This window comes from Oncorhynchus gorbuscha, linkage group LG07 (assembly GCF_021184085.1).
Source record: "Oncorhynchus gorbuscha isolate QuinsamMale2020 ecotype Even-year linkage group LG07, OgorEven_v1.0, whole genome shotgun sequence".
Classification (NCBI taxonomy): Eukaryota; Metazoa; Chordata; class Actinopteri; order Salmoniformes; family Salmonidae; genus Oncorhynchus; species Oncorhynchus gorbuscha.
Window position 1 is genome coordinate 62,837,653 of NC_060179.1, and position 16,665 is coordinate 62,854,317.

General features: G+C 45.0%; 1 protein-coding gene across 2 annotated transcripts; it reads left to right on the top strand.

Annotated features, from left to right (window-relative positions):
• The first annotated feature begins 1,202 nt into the window (after nt 1–1,202).
• ccz1 (CCZ1 homolog, vacuolar protein trafficking and biogenesis associated) lies at nt 1,203–16,639 on the top strand. 2 transcript variants are annotated; one of them, XM_046357133.1, is made up of 17 exons: nt 1,203–1,338; nt 2,878–2,949; nt 3,030–3,126; nt 3,312–3,409; nt 3,525–3,618; nt 4,452–4,532; nt 4,663–4,710; nt 4,841–4,924; nt 6,069–6,244; nt 6,943–7,024; nt 9,980–10,041; nt 11,474–11,585; nt 12,090–12,123; nt 12,360–12,477; nt 14,519–14,677; nt 14,805–14,932; nt 15,037–16,639. In XM_046357133.1, exons 2-17 carry the CDS (start codon nt 2,936–2,938, stop codon nt 15,090–15,092), a joined length of 1,443 nt encoding a protein of 480 aa, XP_046213089.1. In that variant the 5' UTR covers nt 1,203–1,338; nt 2,878–2,935; the 3' UTR covers nt 15,093–16,639. The 2 variants fall into 2 exon arrangements, with proteins under 2 accessions (XP_046213089.1, XP_046213090.1); XM_046357134.1 differs by lacking the exon at nt 2,878–2,949 and having other exon boundaries at nt 2,994–3,126.
• Nucleotides 16,640–16,665: the final 26 nt, after the last annotated feature.

Genomic DNA, 16,665 nt, shown 5'->3' on the forward strand with positions numbered 1-16,665 from the left:
CAGGTAAAACACATTTGAAGGTAAGACAGACAATGTCAAAGTAACAAGTTTATTCATTCAAACACGGGCAGTCAAATGTGCAGGACGGCAGGCAGGCTCAGAGTCAGGGCAGGCAGAGGTCGGTAATTCAGAGTAGTGGGGCAAAAGTACAGGACGGCAGACAGGCTCAGAGCAGGCAGAGGTCGGTACCAGAGTAGTGTGGCAAAGGTACAGTAGGCAGGGTCAGTGCAGGCAGAAAGGTCAAAACCAGGAAGCCATGCACCAGCACTAGGGAAAAACCACTGGTCGTTATGAATGAACTAAATGAACTGTCAACAGGCAAACAGAGAACATAGGTATAAATACACAGGAGATAATGGGGAAGATGGACAACACCTGGAGGGGGTGGAGACATTCACCAAGACAGGTGAAACAGATCAGGGTGTGACACAGGTAGCCTAATCAATCACAGGCAAGGATTTTCATCTTGCAGGCAAGGATTTTCATCTTGCAGGCAAGGATTTTCATCTTGCAGGCAAGGATTTTCATCTTGCAGGCAAGGATTTTCATCTTGCAGGCAAGGACTGAAATACCTTTCTGAGTGACAGAGTGAGCGCTTTGTATCGGCGCTTTGTTGTGGGACGAGAAAAAAATGGCTGGAATGAAAAATATTTTTTTAACCAGTTTTCATGCTTTTACAATAACGGTTCTGTTCCATTGGTTTACATATATTTTAGAGGTTATTTATACAAAAAAATGGCATAAAACCTGGAAAATTGTATTTATAATTAAATGACAATATTCAGGCTGCAAACACTTCCTGATGTTGCACCCCATGTTCAGTTGCAGCATTCTGTTGTATACCCCTCGCTGAACAAGGGGTGCAACATCAGGACTTAGAATTCCTAGGCATTAGTCACTCTAGCATGGTGTTGGTAAATTAAGCCTTTATGTTTTAAGAACCGGGGGATGCAAATGTATTACCAGCTGTGCACATCAAGCTCAGATGACAGTGGAGATCCATAAAGCCCACTAGTGGCTGCTCAGGCTACATTTTCATTAAACAAAGACCAATCCATGATCATCAAGAACAATCAATGTTTTCCTTCAACTATTGGCATATAGGCCTGATTTATGCACAATCTGGAAAGGCACGGACATCACAGGAAGTTTTATTGTGGAACCATAGTTTAAGTACAATAAATCCCACCGATCAGTTTTTACTGTAACACATGAGATGCTGTCAAAGCAGGAAGTGTGCGCGGATTTTGTCATTGATCGCGGATTTTCTACTGTATCTGTTACTAATGTTAACAACAAACGAGATTATCTGCATGTGCTGACTTTATACAGTAAAAGGTAAGTCGCGTCGTTGTGTTTATTGTCAAATTAATTTGTGATATAGAAATAGTTTTCCCAGATCGATGCGAACACAACGTTAGCGGATTGTTGACACTGCTGCAGTGCAACCATACAAATTAGCCACCTAACGTCGGCTAATTGCTAGCTTGCTGTATCTAACAAATTAACGTTTTAACAGTATACATTTAGCTAGTTCGTTTGTTTTGTATCACATTTGTCTTTTCAGATGGCAAAACAATCCCCGTTGTCCCCACCTGGCTACTAAGGCCGATGTGCTAGCTTGTTAGCTAACTGTGTTATGGACTTGTTTGAGCGAGTTGGTTAATGTAGGTAGGTAGGTAGCTAGCTAGCATGCTAACTTGCACTGGGCCTTATTAAAAATAATAGGTTGTAGCAATGCCACCTAGCAAGCCACATAAAGGGAATCAATTAGCCATGCGCCTGAGGTGTGGAAGTTAAGATACATTTATACAGCTAACTAGTATAGCTGGTGTCAGTGGAAGGTAATAATGCTCTGTTCAAATCAGAAAATGCATGCTTATCTTTCAGCCTGATTTGAGACATTGAGCTTTTGATGCAATTTACTGCCTAAAGTTAACAGACCAAATTCCATGACTCACTGATTCTCTTAATCTGAAATGATCAAATCAAATTTTATTTGTCACATGCGCCGAACTCAACAACAAACACACCTTACCGTGAAATGCTTACTTACCAACAGTGCAGTTCAATTAGAGTTAAGAAAATATTGACCAAATAAACTAAAGGAAAAATGTACAATAAGTAACACAATAAAATAACAGTAATGAGTCTATGAACAGGGGGTACCGGTACTGAGTCAATGTGCGGGTTAGTAGAAATCATTTGTACATGTAGAGTGAAGTTTATTTTTAATTTTTATTTTACCTTTATTTTACTAGGCAAGTCAGTTAAGAACAAATTCTTATTTTCAATGACTGCCTAGGAACAGTGGGTTAACTGCCTGTTCAGGGGCAGAACGACAGCTCGGGGATTCGAACTTGCAACCTTTCGGTTAATAGTCCAACGCTCTAACCACTAGGCTACCCTGCCGCCCCAGTGACCATGCATAGATAATAAACAGCAAGTAGCAGCCGTGTAAAAACAAATAGAGGGGGTGATTAATTTTTTGGCAGTCTTATGGCTTGGGGGTAGATGCTGTTCACAGTCTTTTACAATTTTGTCGGGCTTTCCTCTGACACCGCCTAGTATATAGGTCCTGGATGGCAGGAAGCCTGGCCCCAGTGACGTACTGGGCCGTATGCACTACCCTCTGTAGCCGTTTACAGTCAGATGCCGAGCAGTTGCCATACCAGGCAACTGGTCAGAATGCTCTCGGTGGTGCAACTGTTAAACTTCGAGGATCTGGGGACCCATGCCAAATCTTTTCATTCTTCTGAGGGGGGAAAGGTGTTGTCGTGTCCGCTTCACGAATGTCTTGGTGTGTTTAGACCACAATAGCTCTCAAATGTATTTGTAGCATTTTTAAAGCTGAGCTGATATTCTTTTTGTCTGCAGCCACAAAGCATGCTAAATTCACTCTGGAACAGAGGACATCCAGACACAAACCACACTAATGCTGATGATCAGGTAAAACCCAGGTCTCATTGTGATACATCTTTCCGTCTGTTCAGTCACAGATAGTTGATCAGCATCTTCCTCTGTTGCAGTCCGAGAATGGCTTCGGGAATGCAAGAGAAACAGTACACCCCATCTCTTCTCAGCTTTTTCGTCTATAATCCTTCATTTGGGTCACGAGAGGGAGAGGTGAGCTCCATTTGGTTGTTTTTATTTCCTGTGTGTTTCACATGTTCTCACCATGAACTTCAAACACACTGTTCATCATCTCAATGTTTACTGCTGTAAATGGTCCAATGTGATTATCTGGTAATTTTGTGGTCTCCATTCAAATACGGTGCCTCGTGGAAACTGCCTCCTTGTGTGCATTGTAGGAGGAGAAGAAGATTTTATTCTACCATCCCAGTGAGGTCGAGAAGAATGAGAAGATCCGTAATGTCGGTCTTTGTGAGGCCATTGTACAGTTTACCAGGTACACGGGAACCACTAACTAATCAATTATCTTAAAGTAAAACATCTCACATCTGTTAGTTATGTGTATTGGATTCATATCCCCTATCCCAACCACCATCTTTGCTATATTCCAGAACCTTCTGTCCAACAAAGCCTGCTAAATCCCTACACACACAGAAGAACAGGCAGTTCTTCTTTGAAGCAGAGGACAGTTTCTGGATCGTTATGGTACATTAGTTTTCCAATTAATTTACATTTAGTATATACATACAGTGCCTTCAGACATGATTCATACCCTTTGACTTATTTCACGTTTTGTTGTTAAAAAAATGTTCTCACCAAATCCCTGAGTGGTTTCCTTCCTCTCCAGCAACTGAATTAGGAAGGACACCTGTATCGCGACCAGGTGTATTGATGTGTATTGATACACCGTCCAAAGTGTAATTAATAGCTTCACCATGCTCAGTGGGATATTCAATGTCTGCTTTATTTTTATTTTTTTACCCCATCTACCATAGGTGCCCTTCTTTGCGAAGCATTGGAAAACCTCCTTAGTCTTTGTGGTTGAATCTCTGTTTGAAATTCACTGCTCAACTGAGGGACCCTACAGATAATTGTATGTGTGGGGTACAGGAAATAGTCATAAAAAAAGATGTTAACCACTATTATTGCACACGAGTCAGTCCATACAACTTATTATGTGACTTTTTAAGCACATTTGTACTCCTGTACTTATTTAGGATTGCCATAACAAAGGTGTTGAATACTTATTGACAAGACATTTCATTTGTAATACATTTTTTAAACATTTCTTAGAACATAATTCCACTTTAATATAATGAGGTACTGTGTGTAGCTCAGTGACACAACATCTCAATTGAATAAATACAGGCTGTAACACAATAACATGTGGAAGAAGGGTGTGAATACTTTCTGAATGTGCTGTATAGAGCGGTTGAGCTCTCAGCACACTCATATATTTTAGACAAGTTATTAGGTCTCCTAGGATACTTTTGAATAGATAATACCTCTCCTCAACCTGTCGTTGTTTGCTTCTCCAGGTGGTGCGGAACCCGATGGTAGAAAGACCTAATAAGGATGGGAGACCTCCCACAATAGAATATCAGGAAGAGGAAATACTTGTACGACTTAATTTGTTGCATCTTTTATTTGTGTGTATTTCGTGTTTGTCTGGTCCATTTGAGGGAATTCAAACTCTTTTGTGCAGAACATTTATCACTTTCTCAGTTGTTTATTCTCTTATTTGTGTAGGACACAGTTTACGGTGCAGTATTACGGGAATGCTACAGTATGTACAAGGTGAGCATCCGGTTGGGACTCGGGAGTAAACCTCAACCAGCTCACATTCTCTAGTAAGGACTGTGTGAGAGACTGACATTTAGAAAGGCTGTGGTTTGCTGATGGATCTTTTCGTTGCTCTGTTCTCCAGCTCTTCAACGGCACATTTGGCAGAGCAATGGAAGCAGGCGGGGTGGAGCTGCTCATGCAGAAGCTTGACAAGTTCTTTTACAGGGTAAAACAGAACAAACACTAGGCTACATAGTATATACTTCAAGTCTCTGCAACTATATACATGATGATGGGTGGTACTAGGTGATGAGGTGATTGTTCATGTCTTATTGGATGCAGAACATCTGTTTTACTGTTGTGCTTTATATACTTTGAGTAATGTAGCTTGATTGGACAGTTCAACAGAAATCATCTATGCACATTTTCAGTCTTTTCTCAGCAATGTTTTCCTAGGGGCAGGGCACTGCTATTTCAATGCCAGATTATTGACTACTTGTGAAATTCATTTGCAAATCTTTGTAAATATATATGTTACACACATCGACTCTTACTTCTTAGTAGTTCCTACCTCTTAGATGTCCTTTTGTTTTTACAGTGAAAACATTCACATCTGGTGTTGTATGCTGTCCATGTTACTAAAGGTGTGGTGGTGGTTTCCAGGCCTGGCCGCCTGCTTGACAGACAGGAATGCTACTGGTTCTTCTAGCCGTCTAGTGGTAGACTCTATTGAGTTTCTAGTGACTAAATGCAGGGTCAGATGTCAGTCATAAGTGACCTTCAAATATGACTTCCCCACTAATTATCACTACTCAGAAATAGCGCCTTTCTCAAGGAGAGCTGGTCACAGCATCCTCCATACTACAGGCCCAGCCCATTGGCCGCAATGACCTGTGTTCATTATTCATACCTAGACAGAGGAAACCCCCAGCTCTCCCTAATCCTATCAAGGTCTTCTCCTTTCCAGTATGTAACTCAGACATAGAGAAGGCCTATGGTGTCTGTATCGTATCCCAGGTTGAAATGTTCTTGCAATTCTAGTGTCCTCTCGTGTCTTTGGGAACAGCAATGTAAGCACTACGCAGGTAAACTAATATCTCCAGCTTTGACCTAACTGAGATCCACCTTGGACAGAAATATGGCTGCCATTGAAGCTGGAAATAGGAGCATTGTGTTGTCCAGGCATACAGTGTGCAGCCCTTTTGTGTTTCTTAATGAGGTTTCTCAGCATTGGGCTCCTGATCACAATGGGATGTGCGTATAACTTTGCTTTCTAAGCACCTCACCTTCCCCACGTATCCCTGATGTCTATTAACCAAACGGAGACATGGCTGCATGTATAACTGTCCTCTATCCCTGGTCTCCTCCAGTACCTGCAGACACTGCACCTGCAGTCCTGTGACCTGCTGGACGTGTTCGGTGGGATTGCCTTTTTCCCTCTGGACAAGATGACCTACCTGAAGATCCAGTCATTCGTAAACAGAGTGGAGGAGAGCCTCAGCCTGATCAAATACACAGCCTTCCTCTACAACGACCAGCTGATATGGTACGGCTGGGGGAAGCAGACCGTGTGTGGGATGTGTGGGGGTTGTCTGCTGTACTCTGGTTTAAAACACCTGCCCACATGTAGAAACCAAATTTAGCCTACAATTTGCAAATGCTAACAAAATCGTTGAACAACATAAGCTCTGAATTGCATTCTTCCGTGATCTTGAGGCACAGGCTGCTTCACCATTCAACTGGCCAGGCCTAGTAGGCTGTTTTTTGGGATGCCAGGAGGAGAGGAGGGGGAGGTTATTGGGCTTCCTGCAGGCCCTTGGCGCCTCCTTGCAGCCCTTTACCACTGCAAGGTGTGGGGGAGCCTGGCAGCAGTGGCAATGCTCCTTATCTTGTTAGGCTGGGCTAGGTATGGGGTTGTCTTGGGCATGGCTGGGAGACAGAAGATGCCTTAAATACACACAATCTGATTACAGTAATTAATACCCCGACATGTCACGCTCACTTTTAACTGTTAGTCTGACCCGTTACAGTATGTAATCTGGGGATTGCATGATAATTCATTGATCCTAATGATTTGATTGATAGCTAATCAAATTATTTGAGCAGTTATGATAGCATTGGGCCCATGGTGAGCCATGGCGATGATGGGTTTAGTTCATCAATACTCCTGAACAGACTGAACATGAACAGGAAGTGTTTGATGCTAACAAAGGTGTGTCCCCTTTTTTTGTTGTCCCCATGCAGGAGTGGTCTGGAGCAGGATGATATGCGGATCCTGTACAAGTACCTGACGACGTCACTGTTCCCCAGACACTCTGAACCAGAGGTGAGAGAGGGTGAGAAGGAGGTATCGGAGAGGAGGGATCAGGGGGAGAGAGGAGGGAGGGATCAGGGGGAGAGAGGAGGGAGGGATCAGGGGGAGAGAGAGGGGAGGGATCAGGGGGAGAGAGGAGGGAGGGATCAGGGGGAGAGAGGAGGGAGGGATCGAGGGGGAGGGATCAGGGGGAGGAGGGAGGAGGGAGGGATCAGGGGAGAGAGGGGGGGGATCGAGGGGGAGGGATCAGGGGGCGGGGGAGGGAGGGAGGGATCAGAGAGCGGGGGTAGAGAGGGGGGATCAGAGAGCGGGGGTAGAGAGGAGGGATCAGAGAGGCGGGGGTAGAGAGGAGGGATCAGAGAGCGGGGGTAGAGAGGAGGGATCAGGGAGTGGGGGAGAGAGGATCAGGGAGTGGGGGAGAGGGGATCAGGGAGTGGGGGAGAGGGGGATCAGGGAGTGGGGGAGGGATCAGGGAGAGGGGGAGAGGGATCGGGAGGGATCAGGGAGAGAGAGGAGGGATCAGGGAGAGGAGAGAGGGAGGGATCAGGGAGCGGGAGAGAGAGGAGGGATCAGGGAGCGAGGAGAGAGAGGAGGGATCAGGGGGAGAGGGGGAGGGATCGAGGGGGAGGAGGGAGGGAGAGATCAGAAAGCGAGAAGAGCGAGAGTAGAGAGCGGGGGTAGAGGGATCAGAGAGCGGGGGTAGAGAGGAGGGATCAGAGAGCGGGGGTAGAGAGGAGGGATCAGAGAGCGGGGGTAGAGAGGAGGGATCAGGGAGTGGGGGAGAGGGATCAGGGAGTGGGGGAGAGGGATCGAGGAGGGATCAGGGAGAGAGAGGAGGGATCAGGGAGCGAGGAGAGAGAGGAGGGATCAGGGAGCGAGGAGAGAGAGGAGGGATCAGGGAGCGAGGAGAGAGAGGAGGGATCAGGGAGCGAGGAGAGAGAGGAGGGATCAGGGAGCGAGGAGAGAGAGGAGGGATCAGGGAGCGAGGAGAGAGAGGAGGGATCAGGGAGCGAGGGGAGAGAGGAGGGAGCCGGGGGGAGACATCAGGGAGCCAGGGAGATAGGAGGGATCAGAGAGCGAGGGGAGAGCGGAGGGATCAGGGAGCGAGGAGAGAGAGGAGGGATCAGGGAGAGGGGAGGGCTCAGGGAGCGAGAGGAGGGATCAGGGAGCGAGGAGAGAGAGGAGGGATCAGGGAGCGAGGAGAGAGAGGAGGGAGCCGGGGGGAGACATCAGGGAGCCAGGGAGAGCGGAGGGATCAGAGAGCGAGGGGAGAGCGGAGGGATCAGAGAGCGGGGGAGAGCGGAGGGATCAGAGAGCGGGGGAGCGGAGGGATCAGAGAGCGGGGAGGGGAGGAGGGAGAGAGGAGGGATCAGAGAGCGGGGGTAGAGAGGAGGGATCAGAGAGCGGGGGAGACATCAGGGAGCCAGGGAGAGAGGAGGGATCAGGGAGTGAGGGAGAGGGATCAGGGAGTGAGGGAGAGGGATCAGGGAGTGAGGGATCAGGGATCAGGGATCAGGGAGTGAGGGATCAGGGAGTGAGGGAGAGGGATCAGGGAGTGAGGGAGAGGATCAGGGGAGAGGGATCAGGGGGAGAGGGATCAGGGGGAGAGGGATCAGGGAGTGAGGGATCAGGGAGTGAGGGAGAGGGATCAGGGAGTGAGGGAGAGGGATCAGGGAGTGAGGGAGAGGGATCAGAGAGAGAGGGAGAGATCAGGGAGCCAGGGAGAGAGGAGGGATCAGAGAGTGAGGGAGAGAGGAGGGATCAGAGAGTGAGGGATCAGAGAGAGGGATCAGAGAGAGGGATCAGAGAGAGGAGGGATCAGAGAGAGGAGGGAGGGATCAGAGAGAGGAGGGAGGGATCAGAGAGAGGAGGGAGGGATCAGAGAGAGGAGGGAGATCAGAGAGAGGAGGGAGAGATCAGAGAGCGAGGAGAGATCAGGGAGCGAGGAGAGAGAGGGGAGAGTGGAGGGATCAGAGAGCGAGGGGAGAGATCAGGGAGCCAGGGAGAGAGGAGGGATCAGAGAGCGAGGGAGAGGGATCAGACAGCGAGGGAGAGGGATCAGAGAGCAAGGGAGAGGGATCAGAGAGCGAGGGATCAGAGAGCGAGGGATCAGAGAGTGAGGGATCAGGGAGTGAGGGATCAGGGAGTGAGGGATCAGGGAGTGAGGGATCAGGGAGTGAGGGAGAGGGATCAGGGAGAGAGGAGGGAGGAGAGGGGAGGGATCAGAGAGCGAGGGGAGAGGAGGGATCAGGGAGCCAAGGATCAGGGAGCGAGGGATCAGAGAGAGGAGGGATCGAGGAGTGAGGGATCAGGGAGCGAGTGAGGGAGAGGGATCAGGGAGCGAGTGAGGGAGAGGGATCAGGGAGCGAGTGAGGGAGAGGGATCAGGGAGCGAGTGAGGGAGAGGGATCAGGGAGCGAGTGAGGGAGAGGGATCAGGGAGCGAGTGAGGGAGAGGGATCAGGGAGCGAGGGAGGGAGAGGGATCAGGGAGCGAGGGAGGGAGAGGGATCAGGGAGCGAGGGAGGGAGAGGGATCAGGGAGCGAGGGAGGGAGAGAGGAGGGATCCGGGAGGGATCCGGGAGGGAGGGAGGGAGAGAGGAGGGATCCGGGAGGGAGAGAGGAGGGATCACAGAGAGGGGAGGGAGAGGGATCAGAGAGGAGCTAGAGCGCAAGCAACTGCCACTTCCTTGCCTCTGTTCTATTAAAACTCTGATCCTCTGCCTAAACCTTCCCTCAACGTTGCCAGAACTCTTCCAACACCTGCTCCACAATGGCATCATGCCACACGAAGAATGTATTGTTGTGTAACAAGCACATTTAAAGTTGACCACACATTGATACCCCACAGGCTCAGACAATGTTGATAATGACTTAAGTTATACTAAAGCAGCTTCTCTCTCACCAACATCTCTCTTCTAACTCTCTCCCTCCCCGTCTCTCTTCCTCATCCTCCCCTTCTCTCTCCAGCTGGCTGGTAGGGACTCTCCCTTAAGGCCAGAGGTGGCAGGGAATCTGCTTCACTATGGGAGGTAAGTCCTTAAACGCCCTCTCTGGTCCGCTGCCTCCCCTCCCTCCAGGTCTCCTGGCTAGGCTGGGCCAGGCTCCCTCCATGGGGCTCTGGTCCGTTGCGATCTCGGAGCAGAAGGACAGGGATACCAGATCATCATGTCAGGCTGGAGCCTTCTAGCCATGCTACATCTGCTGCTAATCTGACTATAGCAGACTGATACATTTAACCTGAGGGGATGGATGGAATTACGACTATCGTGTTAATCCATGATGGTTTTTATTGCATATATTGTTATTTCAACAAAGCGGTGGAGGAATATGTTGTTTTAGATTATCAAGTGAAAGCAATAAAAATCAGTGATATCACAATAGGAGGTGTTATGTTTGATAGTTCTGGTATGATAGGAAAGCATTATTATGCTAACATTAGGTTGTAATTAGTGTGTTGGTGGTCCGGCATGTGCAATATCCAGTCTGATTGTTATAACAACATGGAGGATTACTGATCAGTGTTCCAACGTGATGTGGTCTTACCCCACTGACAATAATGAGATTTCTATCTCTACCATCCCACACACAGACTCAAAGGAAGGGAAATTACACTTAACAGAGAGGAGGGAGGAGAGCCAAGCTAGTTAACAGAGTATCTGTGTAGCCTAGTCCACCCTAGAGGCCTCTGTGCCTGAGGTGGACAGAGTAGGAGAGAGAGGAGGAGGAGAGCGCAGGAGAGGAGGATGAGATTATTAGCAGAGGTGCTCTGTAGTCTCTGTATGACTACTCTAAAACACAATCCTTCCTGCATCCCTTCCAAGCACTGATTTGTAAGCATTTCACGGTAAGGTCTACTACACCTGTTATATTTGGCGCATGTGACAAATAAAGTTTGATTTGATTCAACACGGCTGTAAAGAGGAAAGAAGGGGTTCCACTACATGGTTTTCATCTATCCTGTCTGGTCAGAACAGCGATCACTTAATAGAAGGGAAGGTGAATAAATGATCTCAAAGAATGGGTAGAATTAAGAGGTTATCCTCTTAGGGCAAGTTGCTTAGTAGAAAGTAGTCAAATGCACAGACAACCTTTTATTTAGATCAGAATACAAGCACAGAGAAGACAAGCACTTAATATGAATGCATTGAAATAGAGCCGTTGTTGGAGGAAGAGTGATCCCTGAGAGTGTGACACTGCCATACCAGTGTGACTCCCGAGTGGGGTGGGGGGGGGCAGTGCAAATTATGGAAGGGATACACACAGTATGCAAACTGTACATCCACATACATTTACAAATTGCTAGATAGATTAGGGGATTTTTTTTTTTTGTGAGGTAAAACAGTTTTTGATTTGCATCAAACTAAATTTGTTTTGTAATTGTGAAACACCCTTGTCAATCAAAATAATCGTGATGAGCTGTGATGCATACGCCGTCATATCCTGTCCTCTTTCCACCCTCAGGTTTTTGACAGGACCTGCTAACCTCAAAGACCCAGAGGCCAAATTCCGGTTCCCTAGAATATTTGTCAACACAGAGGACAGTTATGAGGAGCTGCATCTGATAGTTTATAAGGTGAGGAGAGGTCATCATTCTAAATGGTACTCTATTCCCTATATAGTGCACTACTTTTGACCAGGGCCCATAGGGATCTAGTCAAATGTAGTGCAGGGTTTTGGTCCAGAGTAGTGCACTACATAGGGAATAGGGTGTCATTTGGGACAGAACTGAGGAGCAGGGAACTGTGGTCTGGAGCCCTGCTGGGTTTTGTGGGAACTCAGTAGATGCTTTATTATTTTGTGTTTTTAAGAGAGAGACAGGCAGTACTCCCAACCCATTATTTGTTTGGCAGAAAATGTGGTAATCTGTTATTATTTCATTACTGAAGAACAAAGAGAAGGTTTAACCCGGGATATGACCTCTGATGTTGGGGGAATTGGCTTTGTTCGTTGGTATCTCAAATGGCTTCTTTTAAATTATTTATAAACTCAATGTATTTGGTAATAAGTTCTAAATTATAGTATTATTTTCTCTCGACCTATTATATTCAAACTGCACATCGTCTGCTCTTTATTTCAGGCGATGAGTGCAGCGGTTTGTTTTATGATCAGTGGTGAGTATCCTCTCATATCATTTGGTCAGTCCCCTCCCCCCAAACAGCTGGGCTGATGCTTATTACATAATTTCTCAGCATTCTCTGAGTCTGCTGTTCCAAATGTTCTGTGAATAATGCAATGGAAAATTCTAAGGCATTGCCATATTATGTGGACTGTGAAAGAAAAAACCATAAGTTCCAAAGTCCATTCTACTAATTCTAATTACCGTGTGGTCATATTCTCTCCCCCCCAGCATCTGTGGAGCTGACGAGGGAGTTCTGTGAGCAGCTGGATGGTCTGGTGGGACCTCAGCTCACCCTGCTGGCCTCCGACATATGTGAACAATACAATGTCAACCGCAGGATATCAGGGTCAGTACTGTTGCTTTAATCCTCTAGCCTCCAGTTCCTGGGCCTGTGTTGTTCCAACACGCCATGATAGAAATCATGGTCCAAAACATATAATGCGTTTTTAAAAAGGTACGCGTTTGCCACAACATCCTCTTGACGATTGGACCAATGAACTCAATGACCTGGATAAACTGATGATGGTCCTGAGGTGTAGTACTGCTTAAAGGTAGACTCAGTGATGCACAAAGTACACAGAAATATTGGGCCGATTTTTTTTTTTTTTTCCGCAACAACTAAGAGCGTTGAAGCATGAAGCTAACCTTTTCCCCTGTTTTTGTCCCAGAGCTACCGAGTGTAGCAGCGTGACACGCACCCGTGACCCTGCGCACATACTCTGTGAATGTGTGAGAGAAACGTCTTGCATCGCGCTCATCTCAATATCTGCAGTGCTCCTCATGGCAACGTCCTAACATTGTGCTGGCTCTGATATTTTATTTTCATATGGGCCTTTCCAGTATGGTTCCAGCAACTATTTGTAATGAGTAAGCAGGCTAGCGCAGTACAGTCCTACTTGGCTCTGCTCATCTCGGCTCAGTAGTGTGAAATTGGCATTAGACTCTCCTCTCATCCTTGTAATGATCGTCATTAGAGGTCAACCGATACCAGTTATTGGAGGACGAAAAGTGTCCGATACCGATTAAATTGGACGATTTTCTTTATTATTATTTTTAGAAGTCGACAATTACAATAATACTGAATGAACAATGAACACTTAATTTAATATAATGCATAAATAAAAATACATTTGGTCTCAAATAAATAATGAAACATGTTCAATTTGGTTTAAATAATGCAAAAACAAAGTGTTGGAGAAAAAAAGTAAAAGTGCAATATGTGTCATGGAAAAAAGCTAACGTTTCAGTTCCTTGCTCAGAACATGAGAACATGTGAAAGCTGGTGGTTCCTTTTAAGATGAGTCTTCAATATTCCCAGGTAAGAAGTTTTAGGTTGTAGTTATTATAGGAATTACAGGACTATTTCTCTCTATACCATTTGTATTTCATATACCTTTGACTATTGGATTGTTCTAATGGGCGCTTTAGTATTGCCAGCCTAATCTCAGGAGTTGATAGGCTTGAAGTCATAAACAGCGCTGTGCTTCAAGCATTGCGAAGAGCTGCTGGCAAACGCAGGAAAGTGCTGTTTGAATGAATGCTTACGAGCCTGCTGCTAACTACCACCGCTCAGACTGCTCTATGAAATCATAGACTTAATTATAATATAATAAATACACAAATACGAGCCTTAGATAATTAATATGGTCAAATTCTGAAACTATCATTACGAAAACAAAACGCTTATTCTTTCAGTGAAATACGGAACCGTTCCGTATTTTATCGAACGAGTGGCATCCATAAGTCTAAATATTGCTGTTACATTACACAACCTTCAATGTTATGTCATAATTATGTAAAAATCAGGCAAATTAAATACGGTCTTTGTTTGGAAAAAATGGTCTTCACACAGTTCGCAATGAGCCAGGTGGCCCAAACTGCTGCATATACCCTGACTCTGCTTGCACAGAACGCAAGAGGAGTGACACAATTTCCCTAGTTAAAATTGCCTGCTAAAATGGATTTCTTTTAACTAAATATGCAGGTATAAAAAAATATACACTTGTCTATTGATTTTAAGAAAGGCATTGATGTTTATGGTTTGGTACATTGGTGCAACGACAGTGCTTTTTTCGCAAATGTGCTTTTAAAATCATCACCCTTTTTGGCAAAGTAGGCTGTAATTCGATGATAAATTAACAGGTACCGCATTGACTATTTGCAACGCAGGACAAGCTAGTTAACCTAGTAATATCATCAACCATGTGTAATTAACTAGTGATTGTTCGTTTTTTAATTTTTTTACAAGATACCTTTAGCTAGCTAGCAACTTACCTTTGCTCCTTGCTGCACTTGTGTGGTCAGCCTGCCATGCAGAAAACTTGAATTCGGCCCTGATTAAATCGGTCGCCCTCTAATCGAGATCCTCTCCCTCTGTGTTGTTGCAGGCCGGACAAGGAGCCCCAGTTCAAGTTCATCTACTTCAACCACATGAACCTGGCAGAGAAGAGCACCATCCACATGAGGAAGACAGCCAGCGTCTCTCTGACCTCGGTCCACCCAGACCTCATGAAGATTCTGGGAGACATCAACTGTGACTTCGCCAGGTATGCCCAATGAAATACCACAAAAACCCTGTTAGGGTTAGCACTCGGAGGCCTAGTTTTGGAAACTCTGTATGTAAACTATATTACAGTGTCCGTATGTTCATGTTATTTTTGTATGTTGCCTTAGGGTTGATGAAGATGAAGAGATCATTGTGAAGGCTATGACAGACTACTGGGTGGTCGGCAAGAAGTCGGACCAGAGAGAACTCTACGTTATCTTGAACCAGAAGAATGCCAATTTGATTGAAGTTAATGGTAGGTCCAACATGGATGGATTAATGAATGTTTCTTTGAGCTCATCTCACATGTTTTCTTGGTTATACTTACTGATCCCAACCCTGTTTTTTTTCAACCAACAGAGGAAGTGAAGAGGCTCTGTGCGACACAGTTCAACAACATTTTCTTCTTGGACTGAAAGAAATAAAGAAAAGAAAGAACTGCACGAAGAAGAGTGAGAGAAAGAGAGACGGTGAGAGGGCAATGGACTGTTTCACCACACTAAAACTGTCAGCATTGCAGGGTGTTATGACAGCATCAGTGTAATGCAATAATTGCATAGATTAGGTAAGAGTTCGACCAAAACCATGGAAACGCCACACACCCGTCCCCCCATGGGGGATAGGTCCAGAATCTATTTAGTAACCACATTATAGGCCTGTTAGAACACATACAGTGCCTAGTGAAAGTTACACAACACTTGCACAGTCTTCATATATTTCTGCCTTAACATTAAATTAAATTTAAAAAAATAAGAATTGAGGTTTCCTACAGATCGACACAATCTACTCCACATGATCTAAGTGAAGGAAGGTTATAGAACATGTTCCAAATTAATGAGCGGTTAGAGGAAGACCTAATCCTGAGGTAGAGTTGTATTTTTCTGCGGGACAGTTGCACACATTTTAATGCCAAAGACACAACAGAATGGCGTTCTAAGAGGTGTTGAGTGTTCCTGAATGGTCCAGTCTCCTTCCTGACTTAAATCTGCTTTAAAAATCTGAGACGGGGTTTGAATATTGCTGTCCATCAATGATTCCCAAACAAATGTACTGAGCTTGAGCAATTTTTGACAGAAACAATAGATATACATTGCCCTAAGAGATGTGCAAGGTTGGTAGAGTCTTATTCAAAATGATTATTCACAGCTGTAATGGCTGCCAAAGGAGCTTCCACCAAGTATTAACTCTGGGGTGTGAAGACATAAGCATTCAATACATCCGCATTTTGTATTTCTTAGAACATTTTCCAAATGACTATAATTTTTCTTTCACTTTGAAAATGTGGAGTAGGTTGCGTAGATCGATATGAAAAAATAATTTACTCTTTTTTTAGATTTAAGGCAAAATGTGAAGACTGCAAAGGGTGTGTAGACTTTCACTAGCGACTGCTGTAAATTGTGATTGATTTGACAAATATCAACTTTTTTTGTATCAGCTTTTGTGAATGGACGCCATTGACAGTGTCCTTGTGCTATCCCCTACGGGTGCGTGGCCATCGGCGCTCCATTGACCTCTTACCATATGTATTGTAAACAATTAAATAAAGAAGCTTTTCACATCATGTAATTTCTTTAAATTTTTATTTAACCAATACAAAATGGTATTTTCATTTTTGTAATTAAGTGTCAAATGATCAGAGTAATTTTACTGTACATGTACTTAATTTTTCTATTTCTTTGTATATAAAGTGCATTGTCTTATTGTTTAAGTTCCTGTCAGCTGTTTGTATTACAATTGACATTGGTCTACTGACTCTACTCGTTGTGATTTTTAAGGACACAACATGACATTTATCACTATATTAATTTAAAAACAGACATTCACAAACATACTGTTTTCCTTCTATGGGTTCTGTTCATTGTCTAGTATAATTTTGAAATGAGATGCTATGATTCATGTCGAAAGTAATGTGGTTTGTAAAATGCAGCCCCAACTTTAAATAAATGAAGAAATTCTAATTTTCCTCCATGTACACCATTTCTTTCTTTT